General features: G+C 45.8%; 1 protein-coding gene across 11 annotated transcripts in view; it reads left to right on the top strand.

The window, feature by feature from the left end:
* Rffl (ring finger and FYVE like domain containing protein) overlaps positions 1 to 17,164 on the top strand; it is a 67,418-nt gene that overhangs the window by 34,952 nt on the left and 15,302 nt on the right. The window contains exon 2 of one of the 11 annotated variants that reach the window (NM_001164570.1): positions 2,006 to 2,204. The exons of 8 other annotated variants lie outside the window; for them this stretch is intronic. In NM_001164570.1, the coding sequence (NP_001158042.1) occupies positions 2,171 to 2,204 (34 nt within the window). In that variant the 5' untranslated portion in view covers positions 2,006 to 2,170. Of the gene's footprint in view, positions 1 to 2,005; positions 2,205 to 5,639; positions 7,556 to 17,164 lie in introns of those variants that run through there. 2 more of the 11 variants (XM_006533988.3, NM_026097.3) reach the window with 2 other exon arrangements.

Here is a 17,164-nt window from a genome sequence, read left to right as displayed (position 1 = left end):
AGCAGTTCAGGGGAGAAAACCTTTGCTTTTGTTCTGGTCTTTGGCTTACGGTTTGTGGAGATACAGTCTGCCATGACAGGAAGTGCTTGGTGCCAGAAACATGCCTAGTCGAATTGCATCTGAAGGAAGCAAAGAGTAAGACCGGCAGGGCCTGGCTCTAAAAAAAAAAACGTCAAGGTACCCGCAAAGTGCTGACTTCCCCTTGTGAGGTCTCACAGCCTTCCAAAACAGAGCCATCACCTGGGGACACTGGAGCCCATGGGGACAATCCATGTTCAACCACAAAACAGCTGCTGCCTCTGTACATAGCAGTTTTTCTTCTGGGACACAGGTGGTTCTTTAGAGTTACAGGCATGGTGTTTTCCCTGGTTTCTTCTACAGTGTTGCAGTTTCCGTTTATAAACCGTAATGGCACTGAGCTGACTGCTGCTGGCCTGCTACTTTTGGTAGGTGTGAGACCGAGTCCTGTACTAGCTCCTTTTTTAAATAACAGTAGGACATTTTAGCGCACAATTCATCAGACTTGTGAGTCACAGGTTCCCTTTGTGAGGCTCCAGGATTCCTAGCACCTTCTCTGTGTTTTGGCCGTGGCAGTTTACAAAGCACTGTGGGTCTTTGTGAAGGTTTATTATCTTTGAACTGAGAGTTTCCTTGCATACTGGAGGTTGGATCTAATTCTAGCCACTACCCCCCCTCCCCCAAGTCTCTGGAGAAGTTATTAAATAAGTAATCTGCCTTGGGGTCACTCAGCTGGTAAACAATCTCAATGGCCCCCTTTTCCTAAGCCCTACCCCCTTTTTCATTGCTTCCTACTGTGAAATCAGCTTTATTGCCTTCATTAGGGGACCAGATTGGCTGTGGGATAGCCACCTGCAGGGAGTCACCTTGGAATCTTTGTGGATTATTAAAATTGCTTGAGTTATTTCAAAACTGATCCAGTCTGCTGTCCTGGAGCTATAATTAGGGGCATATAAAGGTCTTCTTTTAAATTATCATTTGACTAAGGAATACATTTTTATTGTCCTAAGTCTTTGGGATTGTTGGCTACCAAGGTCCCATTAACACCTTCAAAGCTGTCATTTCTTTTTGTTTCACCATAGAATTGTTTGGAGACATTTAAGAACGAGTCCAGGTCACTGAGCTTCAGTGTGGCATTCTTTGTGCACAGAGTAAACTTGGTTCAGTATGTTGAACTGAGCATGCTCAGAGCACTCATGCTTTCTAGGTAAAGGTCTTCTTTTTTTTTTTTAAAGATTTATTATATACATATATTTATTATATATAAGTACACAGTAGCTGTCTTCAGACACACCATCAGATCCCATTACAGATGGTTGTGAGCCGCCATGTGGCTGCTGGGATGTGAACTCAGGAAGAGCAGTCAGTGCTCTTAACCACTGAGCCATCTCTCCAGCCAGGTAAAGGTCTTGATTACATTTTTTTTCCTGCATTCAGTACCCTAGCCACATTGCAAAGAAGTCTTGGGGGGGTGGTGAGATGGCTCAGTGGTTAAGAGCGCCAACTGCTCTTCCGAAGGTCCCGAGTTCAAATCCCAGCAACCACATGGTGGCTCACAACCATCTGTAACAAAATCTGATGCCCTCTTCTGGCGTGTCTGAAGACAGCTACAGTGTACTTACATATAATAAATAAATAAATCTTAAAAAAAAAAAGAAGAAGAAGTCGTCTAGGGGGTGGGAAGTGAGTGTTGGGGTCAGTGCTTGGCTGGTGGATTTGCAAATCAAGGTAGAGAGGAGAGTACTTCCCTAAAATTAGCACTGGGGTCTCGATGGTCTCAATGTTTTCAAGGATGTGACTAGGAACTGTTTTGTATTTTGTTGTGGAATAGCGACAAAATAATATCCGAGGGCCAGATTTAAGCACAGGTGTTCTTTGGTAGGGGAGAATATGGTAAAATTACAAAGGAGGGTAGTTGTTGTTGGCTTTTTGTTTTTTGTTTTTGTTTTTTTGTGGTACTAACAGATTATCACTAACTTGCGTCCAGCTGCGGTGTGGTGCTGGTGCCCCACTGCCACCCTAGGTCAGATGGTGAGAAAGCTCATTCTACCGCAACCTGGTGGAGAAGCACCAAGAGGAGTTGTGAGTTGGCTGGACTGCCGGAGAGGAAGACAAATGGAAGCTTACTGCAGTGGACTAAAAAGGGGAAGTAATGTCACAGCCTAGCCTGTGGAAGGACAGCCATTGTGAGTGTAAGACCCGAAAAGCCTTAAGTCCAGGATGTCCCACTCCTAGAGACACAGAGAAGGAGATCGATGCAAAAAGCAAGAGGTTTATCAGTCCAGCATGCTGGGGTCATCCTGAAATCGGGATGGAAGCAACCCCGAGTAGCTAAAGCACACACCTTTTATACATTTTTTAGAGCAGTCCTCAGTCACATTTTAGGGCTGGCAGTTTGTCACTGGTTAACCTTTAACCGCATTAAGGGGGCAGACTTAAGGACCTGAGACATTGTGTGGGCTTTTCTATACAATCAGAGAACTATCTCTTAGTGGGTAAACTTAAGGACCAGAGACATTGTGTGGGCTTTTCTATACAATCAGAGGACTATCTCTTGGCACACCTTGCAGTGAGGCAAATTCTGGGAAAAGAACACATTTACTTAACCTTTTACAACCATGGTCGTTTTGAGCTACCACAAATCTTACATTAGCAGCTCCTGGCAGTTCTTCAAGGGGTTCCACATTCATTTAGAGCCAGTAGAAAAGGCCACAAAGATCATTGAGCCTCTTGCTAAGAACTAGATTGAATTGGATTAAAAGTTTTAGAGGTAAAAACAAAAAAGCAAAAAAAAAAAAAAAAAACAACAACAACCCCCAAACCAAAAAAAGGAATCTTTGTCTTCTAAAAAAACCTTCAAAAGCCAGGTATACTGGCATATACCTGGTGAGGTGGAAGGTTGCTTGAGTCCGTGAGTTCAAGACCAGTTTCAGGAACATAGGTTCCAACTGGGAAACAAAAGTGAAAAAAACAATTTGCTTAGGCCGGCAAGATGGTTCAGGCCCCTGCTGTAAGCATTATGTCCATTATGTCTAAACTCCACCCCACAATTACCTGGCAACAGCCAGGTAGGCCTGGCCTGCTATAAAAGGGGCTGCTTGCCCCCTCCTCTCTCTCTTACTCCTGCCTCCTGCTTGCTTCTCTCTTGCCCTCTTGGGTTCTTCCCTTCCTCCCTCTCCCCACATGGTCATGGCTCGCCTCTACTTCTCTCTCCCTCTCTCTGTCTTTCTCTGCCTCTACTACCCCCCTTAACTCCCCTTTCCATATCCTCTGTCCTGTACTATACCAGTCATGTGACTGCTCCCTAAGTGAGAAGAGATACCTTGGCATGGACCCACTAAGACACCCCCTCCCCCATACCTCACCACACCCCCATAGAGCATATCTTATACCTCTTTATCTTTTTATAAACACATCATCTGCAACCTATGTTTAAAAAGCCTGCCCTCCCTGCTCCAGCATTCCTACAGCGAGATGGAAGGCAGGGACAGGAGTATCTATCCCACCAAGGCACAGCTAGGGAAATAACAAGAGAAGGCTGCCTTGGAAATAAAGTCGAGGGCCAATAGGAAGCCTTAGTGGGCAAAGGTGCTCACTGCCACGCCTGGTGATCCCTAGGATCCACGTGGTAGAAGAAAACTGACGTCTGATTGGAAGTTAACGTCTGATGGTACACATGCCCTGGCACGTGCCCACCCCAGATGTAGTAAAATTAAAGTTTAATGTAGGGGCTGGTGAGATGGCTCAGTGGGTAAGAGCACCCGACTGCTCTTCCGAAGGTCAGAAGTTCAAATCCCAGCAACCACATGGTGGCTTACAACCATCCGTAATGAGATCTGATGCCCTCTTCTGGTGTGTCTGAAGACAGCTACAGTGTACTTACATATAATAAATAAATAAATCTTTAAAAAAAAAAGTTTAATGTAATACAAAGTTTAAAAACCCCATCTTCTTCATAGCCACCTTTCCCAGGGTGTACATTATATAAGCTCTGGGGTAAATGCATGCAATTTTAACTCTTTCAGTGAGGGTTCTGTTCATTACACTTGGCCACAGAACCTTTTATGCAGGCTACCTTAAAAGCAAATTGCATTATTTGGTCCTAATCAGAATTAGTGCATTGACTATTCCTGGGGCACCAGGGGTCCCTCCACTGGCCTGTGGCTTCTTTATTTTAATCCTGGCTCACCTGTAGTCTGCCAGTGTGATAGTATTTTGTGAAAGCAGTTTCTTGAGGCAGAAATTCCTGAGAAGTTTATCTGATGAGTCCTGTTTCCTGCAGAGGACTAGAGGGAGAGGAGTCTCTTTAGTCCTGATGAGCTGTGTCATCAGTTTTGATGGAAGACGATTCTGCAGTAATTAAACTGCGGGTCCGTTTATTCTGTGTTCAGCCTCGTTAGAAGACTTCACTCCAAACTGCTTCCTTTTCTGATTGACTCCCCCTTTGGGGCAGAGTGCCTGGGCTGAAATGAATGTGTGGGTTTATGCTGCAGTGTTCAATCTGTCATCTCTCCTAAACGCCACACTAAGAAGCAGCCATTTAATTGGTCAGACCCCGGGGGTGATATTTTGGCACCGCTCCATTGGTAGGAATTACTTTTCCTTGAACTTGAAGCAGATGCCGAGATCCCTCTGCAGATATTTGTCATAGACTAGTTGAAACCAGGGAGTTTCCAAGAACATTTATAACTTGTGATTGTTATGTATGTTTTTCAGTTGTTTACAATGGCTCCCACTTCAAGAATAGAGCTCACTTTGGTGCTAGCGGGAAGTGTGGTCTCTCTGCTATGCTCATTAGTCAGTGTCATTTTAACCCTTTACATCCCAAGATCCTCTTGTGTCCTGTTGCAGGTCTTACTGCTGCTTTTTCCAGCCTGTGTGGGCTGTGTTGAATGGGGCAGGCAGAGCTCTACCATATTCCCTGGAGAGGCGTGCTCTCTGATTTCTCTGCTGTTGTATTTTGTTTTTGTGTTTCTTTGCATTCTCTGCAGCTCCCATCGCAGCTTTATGAAGAAGACTTTGGATGCCTCTGGAACAGAGTGATGGCCCTGTTTTCCTCCCCCCTCCCCCACCCTGCTTCTGGTTTCCTGCTGCTAGAACAACCTCCAGCGTTAACATTGGTCTGTTACTTTCAGGCAGCCTGCTTCTGGCTTTCTTTTTTTGGTGATGAGTGGCTGATACTAACTTGGTAGAAGTATCTTAGTGAGTGGCTCTGGTTGCCCCTTAAAGGCACCACTGCTGTTACCAGGAGTTAAGCCTCTTCATTTGCCACTCATTTTAGAATCATAACTGTGGAAAGATGAAATGCTGACATTGTTGGAAGGTTCTGTTATCCGTAGTGAGAATGAATGATTCAGTGTGTGTCATACAGCACTAAGACTCGGGGTGAAGCTCTCTGACTCCCTGTCTTACCTCCCAGGACAAAGATGTGTAGCAATAGAAGCAAGGCGCTGGGTGTTGGTGGCACATGCCTTTAATCCCAGCACTTGGGAGGCAGAGGCAGGTGGATTTCTGAGTTCGAGGCCAGCCTGGTCTACAGAGTGAGTTCCAGGACAGCCAGGGCTATACAGAGAAACCCTGTCTCGAAAAACCAAAAAAAAAAAAAAAAAAAAAAGAAAGAAGCCGAGAGGCATCGGGGTATTAAAGGCTTTAGCTTTAGAAGTTTGCCAAAGCACACATAACCAGTAGGAAAAGCATGTGACCTAGATGTGTAGGTTAAAATTCTGCATCCTCAGGAATGGTTTTCTGTTCTTTTGACAGAGTGCTCAAGTGTTGAAAGGTTGGCTTGGGGTAGCTTTTTGTTTTTAAATCTGTAGAGGCAGCGAGAGGCTCTGATGAAGAACTTCTTTCCTGCAGGCCACTGTCTTCTCTCACAGTAAAGCTACTGAGTTCCGAGTGCTGACTACAGGCAAGTGGACTGTGCAGGCAGTACCTCTTTCTATAGGACACTAAATTAGTCAAGTCATTTGGTCTCATCTCTTACCCAGTAGCTGGTATAGCCTGCTTTCTTCATTTTAACTTGGATCAGTGTAAGATTAATTTCTCAATGAGACATTAGATGCAGACATAACCAAATTTATATTAGGTGTTTTGGAACATTCTTTCTTTGTTCTTAGAAAAATGCCTTTAATCCCAGAGGCAAGCTGATGTCTGTAAATTCCAAGCTAGCCTGGTCTACAGAGTGAGTTCCAGGACAGCCAAGATACATTCTCTCTCTCATTCTCTCATTCTGTCTCTCTGTCTGTCTGTCTGTCTGTCTCTGTCTGTCTGTCTGTCTGTCTCTCTCTCTCTCTGTCTCTCTGTGTATGTGGGGGGGGATTTTTCCAGGGTCACTGAGGAACCATGAGTGTGAATAATTCTTCCAGTTTTCCTTTTGCCACTCAAAACAATATCACAAGAGAGCTCTCTGCTAAGGCTCCGATTCTTTGTATTGAATTCTCTAGCTTGGTAGAAAAAGAAGCTGCCAAGCTTAACTGCCCTAAAGACACAGGCATGTGTAGGCATGGAGGCTTTGGAAGCTATTGTGAGAGAGCCATTTGATTCTTACCAGTCCTTTGCCCAATAATGCTTATACCTAGCACTGACCTGTGCTTGTTTGTGGTGCCTCTGTGTGTGTTTGTGTCTCACATAGCTTAGGCCTTGCACGTTTCTTGATTAAATTCTTCTTGATCACCTCACCCCTGCAAGTGCTGGGGTTACAGGCTTGGGCTTTATGGAAGGGTGAAAAACTTAGTACAAGTACGATTTCTCCGTGCAGAGCACCCCCGCCTGAGCCCAGCGTGTGCTGTGTAGAGATGTTTATTCCTGTTAATCTGAAGCCCAGGGACCACATTCAAGCACACTCAGCATGACAGCCAGGATTTAAGGACCAGTCTCACTGAAAGCCAGACTAAAACATTTGGGAACAACTCCCTTCCCCCCAAACTGGTTTTATCTTCTTAAATGTTATCTACCAGGTAAAATTCCCATCTATGAAATCTATATTATCCATTACCCACATTCTGAGTACTGCCTTGAAGGATAGGGGTATATATGTCCCTTAGGATTCAAAGCACTTGGGAGTTAGTTCCCACCTTGTGAAGTCTTGCCTGTCTGTGCCTGGCCCATGCACCACTTCAGCAGGGTTTTTTATTCACCTGGGTTCTAAAGTTCCACCATATTCTTGTTTCCTCTGTGACTTAGAGGTTCTGAGTTCTTTATTCTGAAATAAATATTGCAGGAATAGTCTCAGATTCAGAGAGAACATGCTCCATTGCTGTACACCCAGCTCGTGAGGCCAGTTGGTAACATGGTTCACTCTGCAGCTTGCTCGCTGACGACTGCAACAGTCACCTAGTTGATGTTCATTGGGAGTGTCACCAGCATCTTAAATCTTCCAAGTCAGGGTTAAATGCCCCAGGCATTTTTGCTGGAAAATTCCAGTTTCAACCCTGAGATTCTAAGTCTAACCGCTTCAGGGAGTTCACGTTTCTTGCCTGGTCAACTTATTTTTAAAAGTGAGCAGTCTTCCAAGTTGAGAGATGATTTTAAATTTCAGGTGAGTTCTTAAGAAACAGGGCTTCTGGACTGGTGAGATGGCTCAGTGGGTAAGAGCACTGACTGCTCTTCCAAAGGTCCTGAGTTGAAATCCCAGCAACCACATGGGGGCTCACAACTACCTATAATGAAATCTGATGACCTATTCTGGTGCATCTAAAGACAGCTACAGTGTACTTATGTATAATAAATAAACAAATCTTAAAAAAAAAAAAAGAAAGAAAGAAAAGAAACAGGGTTTCTTTATCATGTGGGCTGAATAGTCATCCAGCTGTGTCCCAGCCCTGAAACACACGGGACCAGGTGACCAGGAAGACAAAGAGTCACTGAAAGGCAGGCCACTGCCATTTTAGAATCAAAGCACAGTTAGTAATGTCTGCCGTGTGCTGCCTGTCAGATGCGTCTCTCTTGGCCAGCTACTTCTGGATGTCACTTTTCATCCCTACGGTTATCTACCTCTGGGAAGTATACAGATTTAAAAAGTAAGTAGGGGCTGGGGAGACAGCTTAATTGTTGGTATAGTGCTTGCTTCAAATCCCAAGGGAGCTGAGGTAGTCAGCATCCTCTCCCAAAATGCCCCGGCAGAGCTGTATGCATCTCTAATCCCAGCCCTGGAGAGGCAGACTCAGGCGGATCTCCAGAGCTCACTTGCCAGACAGTGAAAATCAGAGAGCTCCAGGTTAAGTGAGAGAACTTGTCTCACAAAATCAGATAGAAGGTGATTGAGGAAGACCTGGATGTTGACCTCTGGCTGAAAGAACCTAGTGGGGAAACCCCCACTCAATTCCCGTTCGGCGAGCACCCAAGAATCACGAACAGACGACCATCTTGATGTAAAAGCATGAGGTACTTTAATGAGGGAGCTCCGGGCTGACACATATCTCCCGCAGGAGACAGAGGTGTTGACCACATGGTGGAGCCATAATGGCGGAGCTCCGGTTCGAAACACAGGAGACAGTAGTTTCGACCCCGAGGCTTGGAAGCTAGGGACTTTTATAGAAAAGGGGTGGGGCTGGGGGAGGAATTGGCGCGGTTTCACATGATTGGTCCATTTAAACATCAACAGACTGTCAGAAGGGTGGGAGATAGGGAGGCACTAGGCCAGTCAGGACATGTAAGACGGGCCTGCCTAGGCCATGTCCTGGCCTGTTCTGCTATGTTCTCAGCCCCAGGTTTCAAAGCTCACAAACAACTCTTTGGGCTATTTGACATAAATTACATGAATCACATGTCTCAAGTTTTATTTCCTTTCATGGCCTTTATACGTGTTAGTACCCATGTGCATATGCAGTCACCCACACTTGCACACATACCCATACAACAGAAACATCCAAAGCAGACACAAGCTTAAATTAGCCACCCTTCATTTTTCTCATGGAGGGTTTTTCTTTCTCAGTCACATTGTCGCTGTTAATATGGAGGGTGAGCTTTTTGGTTCTAAGGAGAAATAGAACTCGATGTCTCAGCCGTGCTGATAAAATATGATTGCTGTTTGACGACGTTCTATTCATCCCACAATTTGGGTGTCTGAGTCACATATTATGGAAACTGTGAAGGAAAGCAGGGACATGGGGGCAGGGAGCTTAAATGGGGAGAGCTTCCAGAGACAGGGTCCCAGTTGCAATCAGGGGAAGCTGTCCAGGCAGGTGACACACTGGAACCTGAAGAACCCAGGAGGAAGAGGGAAGTGGGACTAAAGAGCAGAATGGAGGGAGTGGAGGAAGTGCTAGTGGGCCTCTTCAGTAAGAGGTGTGGTGGGGAGTGCTGAGTGCCTGAGAGCCAGCAGGGAGCTCTGGAGGTGGGAGAAGAGTGGAGGTGCTGAGCCCCCTGGGAGGTGGTTGGAATGCTGGGAGCCTGAGGGATGAAGGTAGAGAGGTGTCAGTAAGATGTGGCTGCTTGCATTTGGCTTTGGTGATTTAGGAGAGATTATGTAGAACACCTGGGTCCAGGAGCTTGGAGAAGCTTGTTAGGGGACTGTAGGAAAATATCATCGAGAGGCGTTTTGATGTAGAGAAAATGAACTTTACAGGGGTGAGGGTCAAAGTGGTTTCTCTTTTGCTCTTACAAATTGTATATGTGTTACTAGATGCTTAAGAAATCCCATATAATGTGGTATTGAGGCACATGCCTTTAATCCTAGCACTCAGCAGGCAGAGGCAAGCAGATCTCTGAGTTCAAGGCCAGCCTGATTTACTGAGCAAATTCTAGGGAAAGCCAGAAAGACCTCATTTCAAAAAAAAAAAAACCTGAATAAAACCGTGCATGTGCAAGGTGGCACACGTTTTTAATCCCCACTTATGGAGGGGTAGAGGCAGGAAGATCACAAGTTCAAGGCTAGTCTGATGTGCAGTGAATTCCAGGATAGCCCAGGGCTACCTACACAGAGAAACCCTGTCTTGAAGAATTAAAAAACAAAGCAAAACAAAACAAACCAGTACATATCACAAGAGAAACACACAAACTATACATGTAATTGAATGGATTCTGGTACCTGTGTGATTTCTTAGATGTGGCAGCATTGAGGTTGGAGAGATTGATGGTTCAGAGGTTAGGAGCTCTTGCTGCCCTTATGGAAAACCTGGCTTCCAGTCCCAGCGCCTGTGTCCCGTGTCTGGCAGTTCTTAATGCCTGTGATCCTTGCCCCAAGAAATTTGATGCTCTCTTCTGGCCTCTGTGGGCATTGGGCTCATGGGCACTTACAGACAAGCAGGTACACATACTACACATAAATGAAAAAGTTAAAAAGAAACAGTATTAGCAGAAGATCCCATGCATCTTCCCTCCTGTTGTCCCCAAGTGCCACCTCTGTCCCTGCTTTAGCTGATTGATTGGTTCTGTCTGGCTGGGTTGTCCAAGCTGACCTTAGGCTCTTGGGCTCAAATGATTTAGTCTCCCAAGTAGGTAGGACTGTGGGATATGCCACCATGCAGGGATACACTATCCTAATTCCCACACTTTTTGAATGTGGCCATTTAGTTCATATACATTGGCACGTGTTTCTTTCAGCCAGCGTCAGATCTACGTGAGATCTGTCAGTGCTGTCGTGTATATCTCACTGCTGTCCAAACATAATTTCGTTCTCCATGTTGCCATTGATGGGCATTGGGCTGTTTCTAGCTCGCGGCTATTATAGCAGTGCGTCCATGGATATTGTGTACTTGCATTTGGTGAGTTTGTTATTCCTGGAAGCAGAATTTCAAAGCTATGGAAATAAATGTGTGTCACACACAAACTGTCACTTGTACACACACACACACCATTTCTGATGCACATTCCAGGTTCCTCCTCCTCCCATCAATGTTAGAATCCTACTTGGCTCTCCAGCCTTTACCAACATTTGTTAGACTTTCCTCCGTTTTTTGCTGTACCAGTGGGAATTTGGTGGCAACACTCTGGCCTGTAATTTGTACTTGCCTTATGATAAGGAAAAGTTTTTTTAAAACCTGGGGGGAATCCTGGAGCATGCCTGTACATTGCCAAAAAAGTTCTAATAGGTCAGAGCCAGGGTGCCAGGCTACAGGGTGGACTGACTTCTAAGTCTAGGGCCCTATGGTTAGGGTCTGACTTTCCTATCCATTTTCTGTGACTTTCAGCAACGTATTTCTCTGAACCTTGGGTTTCTTACCTGCACGTGAACGGATCTGCCTTGTTAGGCTCCCTGGAGCTGATGCTGGATGAAGCCCCTGGCTCCACGTCTGGCAGGTCTGGCAGGAAGGAAGGGATGACGGCGGCTCTCTCTTCACTTCGCTTCTCTTTTTTTTCTTTTTCTTTCTTTCTTTTTTTTTTTTTTTTTTTTTTTTGGTTTTTCGAGACAGGGTTTCTCTGTGTAGCCCTGGCTGTCCTGGAGCTCACTCTGTAGACCAAGCTGGCCTTGAACTCGGAAATCCACCTGCCTCTGCCTCTGCCTCTGCCTCTCAAGTGCTGGGATTAAAGGCGTGCGCCACCACACCCAGCCCTTCACTTCTCAAATACATACATTGTTATCAGTTACTTCAGAGAACCTTGGCTGTGCCATATTGCTGGGCCTTCCTCAGCATTTCCCTCCAAAGCCTCTGCAGCTGTACTTTAATTGCTTTTTAAGGATAGCATACAAGATGAAACTCAACCCATCCTGTATTGACCATCTATAACACCAGATACTTTGCGTTATGCACTTAGAGCCTCGTTGCTGTCAACCATTCCAGGAATACATTAGTGGTCATAGGTGGACCACCCCTGGGTAAGTGAGATGATTCAGCCACTTGATAATTTGCTGTGTCAAAAGGTACCTCCCTGAGGCTGGAGGTGGGGGGCGCTCCAACTGGGTATTTTTTAAGGGCTCTTTATAAGGTCCTATACAGTGGGTTTACTATGAATGTGTTAATTCCTGGATATAGCTCTTTGCATCTGTGAAGCTCCCATTGCAGAGCCAGTGCACTGAACGTTTAATTAGAATCAGAACAGGTTGCATGCAAACCTTGGGGACATTAATGTCTGTGCAAGGGTGTCAGAGCCTCTAGAAATTGAGTTATAGGCAATTGTGAGCTGCCGTGTGGGTGCTGCGAATTGAACCTGGGTCCTTTGGAGGATCAGCCAGTGCTCGGAACTGTTGAGCCATCTTTCTAGCCACAGAACTCCCTTTCTAGCCCCACTCCTTTCAAGCCCAGGCCCTTAACAGCTACTGATCTACATTAAGTTGTTTATTTGCCTTGGGCAGGTGTTCAAAATGGAGGAATGTTTTAAAATTTCTTAGGAATGTACTTTGTTGTTGGTGGTAGTTTTTTGTTTGTTTGTTTGTTTTTAAAGAAACCATTATTATTTGCCTTCTTGCCTCTATGGTGGTGTACCAAACCCACCTGGAATAGGCAATATTTTGCTCTGTTGTTAACACCATAGTTTTCCTGTTCAGCATTAAATGCCAACATATCTCCCGAAGTTATAAAAATTCGTATGCTCGCTAGCTTTCCTGTAGGGAGCCTCCGAGAACAGTGTGGCTTTCTCATTCACTCCCCATCTTGCATCCCCTACCTTCTGCCTGTCGAGCATGGTGGAAAAACAGAGTAAAACTGTGCGTGGTGTTTGCCCAGAATCCATCTTCTCAGAGTAGGGTGGGGAGTTTGGGAGGAGCCCTCAGTAAAGATGTGGTTGTTTTCTTTTTAAGATCTAGAAAGGAGTTTGTAGGGCAGAGAATGGCGCTTTCAAAGTGTCCTGTTTACCCACTCCCCAAAGCTGGTTCCCAGGTTAGTCATTCAGCAATGTAATCAGATGGTGTTTGTTTGGGGTTAAGGGATCAGAAGAGCCTTCCCAAGAGAGTAGCATTGTCAGCTTGACAGCCTCTTGCCCTGGGAGCCTACCATGAATACAGTTGTTAGATGAGTACTTTAACTGCCCACACTAGCAGATGGTTCTTTTCTGATATTTAAATTTCTCGGTGAACTTTGCATGGATTTATTCTGTTAGACTGACCCAGGTCTGAATATTTTGACACTGGTATTCTTGTTACTTGCCACCTCTGTTCCATAGTTAACCTTCCCTGAATGCACATACCCAGATGAACACAGACCTGTGGGGGTCACAGTGTGGCAAGAGTTAAGTCTTCTCAGGGGGCCATCTGCCTCCTTTCAGAGCAGATGAACAGGCTGTTCTTCCGAGATGCTTAGAAGAGGCCCTTGAGGTGCAGAGACAGACTGCGGAGGAAGCTATGCTGCCCTGACTCCTAGCTAGAAGTGGGCCTGATCTCGTATCACAGTGGCTGATGGTAGCTCTCATGTCTTACTGGGCCCTCAGGTCTTGTGGTTGAGTCCCTTGTCATAGAGGCTGCTTCCAACAGGCAGCCTTTTGTTTCCAGGCTGCCTGTACCTCACATGCTCCTGCTTACATGGCCGAGCCCTGACCTCTGTCTTCACTTGTTTGTTTTTAGGAATCCTTACCTCTTTGTCATGATGGAGATGGGACAAGCCTAGGACCTTGTGCATGCTAAATACTCCGCCTCTGCACCAAATCCCCAGAAATAATAAGTAGCCAGACCTGGGCGCCTCTTATTTTATTCTTTTGCTTGTTGTCGCCAGTGCTACCATTTTCTCTCTGGTTCCTCTGCCTTCATCTCCATCCCACAGTGGTGGAAGATGGCTGACCCCTGTCCAGGAGTGTGCTAGTCCCTTGTCTGATGACATTTCTTGGCCCCCTAGCCCTTGCTCCCCTCACTGATGGCTGATGGCTTCCCTTCATCTGTGGCCTGTTTGCCTGCACTTACACTAGCGACCTGAGTCCTCTTCAGCTGCTGCCTTCCCTCTTTCTTCTAGATAGCTTACCCTGGCGGCACCTTGGTCTCATTTCTCCTTCTCTTTCCTGTGGTCACTAGTAAGCTGCCGTTCTCCTAAGCAGAGCACACACACTTTGTTTTTGTTTTTTTTTTTTTTTTTGAGTTTGTGTTCCACTCTCTGGGTTACTTAGCAGCCAGCACTGTTCAGTTCTTTGAAGCAACGCTCTTGCGGGTCTCCCACCCGTGAGCATCCTCTGCCTCCCTGGTCGGCTCTCCTTGCTTGCCTTTCTCAGAGCCTCACATGCCACAGAACATCTAATCCGTCTCTTGCCCCACTCTGGCTCTGTGTATTTCCAGTACATCAAACACCCCTAAATCCCCGTCTTCTGCCTAGATGCGCACACATGGACATGCATGTGCCATAGGTAAAACTCAATTTTTTAATCAACTTAACTCGAATATCAAGTAAGGTTATCACGATAAGTCCTGCTTCCTTCCCCTGGAATACAGGATTTTTCTCATGGCTCCTGGTCAAGTTGTTTACCTCATCCACCCCGACCCACCCTAGCCTTACTAAGCATCTTGTAGTTATTTCTCTTCTATGGTGCATATCATATCGTTTGTTATTGTTTGTCTTAGAAAATGCTTCTATTCCTGACTGTCTGGTAAACGTTCCCTGCTGTCACATCAAGATGATGTCCTTTATTAGTGAACTATTTCCATGTCTTGCCTCTGTGTGTTTGTCCCATTCCCCACCCCCATCCCCAACCCCCATAACTTTCTTCAAACCTTCATTAGAGCACTGCCAACTCTGGTAGACCCTTAACTCCCTGGAGATGGCTACTGGACACTGGGAGGACAAAGGAATTGGCATTAGGAACATGTGTGTGAGTGAGGGGAGTCTCTTCTGTTGGTTTATTTTTTGACAGTCTTTTTCTTTTTCTTTTTTTTTTTGGTTTTTCGATACAGGGTTTCTCTGTATAGCCTTGGCTATCCTGGAACTCACTTTGTAGACCAGGCTGGCCTCAAACTCAGAAATCCACCTGCCTCTGCCTCCCGAGTGCTGGGATTTAAGGTGTGCGCCACCATGCCCGGATTTGACAGTGACTTATAGGGAGCTCTGACTAGCTCTGATTTACCATATCAACCAGGTTGACCTTGAGGTCAGAGAGATCTGCCTTGCTCAGCCTCCTGAGTGCTGCAATTAAAGGTGTGGACTGCATGTCTGGCTAAGGAGAGGTTTTAACAGAAGTTACTGAGTTACCCGTGGCCTTGTCCCATGCGGACAGGCCCAGAAAGCCACATGGTAAGCTATTGAAACCTCTAGGTTTATAGTCTTCCTTTGCCTTCCCGGAGGAAACTGTGGTAAAAGGCATTTTTACAGTGCAGACAGAAGCAACTAATAATGTGTTGAGGTCATTACTGACCTGTAGAGTGTCAGACGACAAACATGAGGTACAGAGGAGGTGTCATAGGTTAAAGGTGGACAGCTCAGCTCACAGGCAGCAGAGCAGGACAGGACTCTGTGCCCTTCCTGTCCGCACGCACTCAGACATATTGACATGTGATTTAAAGAACTGCAGAACTTCCTTTTCAGGGACATGCCACTTACGGTCTTGTTAACACAGAACTCCTTTTAGGCGGAGCATTCACGCTGTGTGTGGTGCTACACGCTGGAAGTGGAAGCAGGAGCTTGAGGAGCTCCAAGACCTCTTGTCTATGTAGCAAATCCAAGACCTGTCTGGGCTACTAGAGACCCGGCCTCAAAACAAACCCCACAGAATCCCATTAACCTGACATGGTCTTTACCATCATGCCCTGTGTGCTATGAATTTGCCGAAAGGCAGATTGGGTTTCTTACGTGGTAACTTAGCCGCTCTGGTAAGTGACAGACAGAAGGATAGGTGGTGTTGGTGTGTGCTTAGCCAAGGTGGCTTGACTAGTCAGCAACAGCCTGGGCACTGTCACATTCCCTTTTCTCACAGGGGTCGGGATCAGGTGGTCAGGCGCTAAATGCTTAGAGCAGAAAATGACCTATATCACGAGTGTGTCAGAGGCCTTGTTAGAAAGTCTAAAACATTCTGCAGAAGTCTGGACACTTAAAATCGTGACCCATGGGACCCTGCACCCTCCCTTCCCTGCTGTGCCCTGCTTTTTTTCTTTTATAAAATGACCAATGTTAGACTGATTTGCCTCTTAGTTCCTTCTGTCTTTGAACTCTGAAAATGCCTTTGTTAAGAAGAGACAATGCAGGAAGTATCAATTTGTGTGTGTGGATTATTGAATAGCAGCAACACTAGATGTTTCATCTAGTATCTCTTTGAGCAAAGAGCTCAGGCTCAGAATGTCCCTACAGCTGACTGCTTGCTCTGCTGGGGGGCATGCTCATGTCTCCCCGCAGTGCTCAGTGTTCTGTAGACCCTGTGGGGACTCACTCAGGCCTCCCAGAAGTGCAGGGTCTTTAATAAACCTTCATCAGGCCCTTCTAACATTTGGGGGGTTGGATACATTTGGTTCTGTGAACTAAAAAAAGTCAACCTCACCCTCAATATCTAAGTAGATAAAACAGTTTTTTTTTTAGAATTAATTTTTTTATTAGGTATTTTCTTCATTTACATTTCCAGTGCTATCCAAAAAGTCCCCAATACACCCCCCCCCCCAAACACTCTTAATTAAACCACAGAGGCACTGATCGACAAGGACCCAACATTGTCGGGTATTAGTTACGTACAGAGCATCACTGGGCTCCAGTGTAGACACTGGGGAGTAGTACCCCCTGCCCTCAATGAGCTAAATAAAATGTGTAAGCAGGAAATAAATGACCTGTGTAGTAAGCTTTAGAAGTGCTGCCACAGGGCTAGGGAGCTGGCTCATCCCGTGGAGGATCAGAGTTGTTCCTAACACCTATTAGGCAGCTCACAACCTCCTGTGACTCTAGCTCCCTCTTCTGGCCTTTGTGGTTCCTGCACACATGCGGCATTCACTTACACAGACACGTGTACACATAAATAAGATGAATCTTTAAAAAGAACAGTGCAATCATAGAGCTTAGTGGAGCAGGAGTGTGGATTAAGATATTACTTGCATAGGCTAGTGGGAGGGAAAGTCAAAAGATAACACGGTTTAAGGATGAGGCTGAGGATTTAGAGTCAGAGACCTGGGCTTTTACCGTCTCAGCTTTCTAGTTAGTCTCTGGGCATTAGCTATATGCTTCTTTAAGTCTGGCTGGTTTATATACTTTTTTGGTTTTCCAAGATAGGATTTCTCTGTGTAACATCGGTTCACTCATAGATAAGGCTGGCCTCAAACTCAGAGATCCAGCTGCCTCTGCCTCTGCCTCCTCTGCCTCGAGTGCTGGGATTAAAGGCA

The sequence above is a fragment of the Mus musculus genome, chromosome 11 (assembly GCF_000001635.26).
Source record: "Mus musculus strain C57BL/6J chromosome 11, GRCm38.p6 C57BL/6J".
Lineage (NCBI taxonomy): Eukaryota > Metazoa > Chordata > Mammalia > Rodentia > Muridae > Mus > Mus musculus.
The sequence above is the reverse complement of the archived record's forward strand: the minus strand, read 5'-3'. Positions and strand labels throughout refer to the sequence as shown.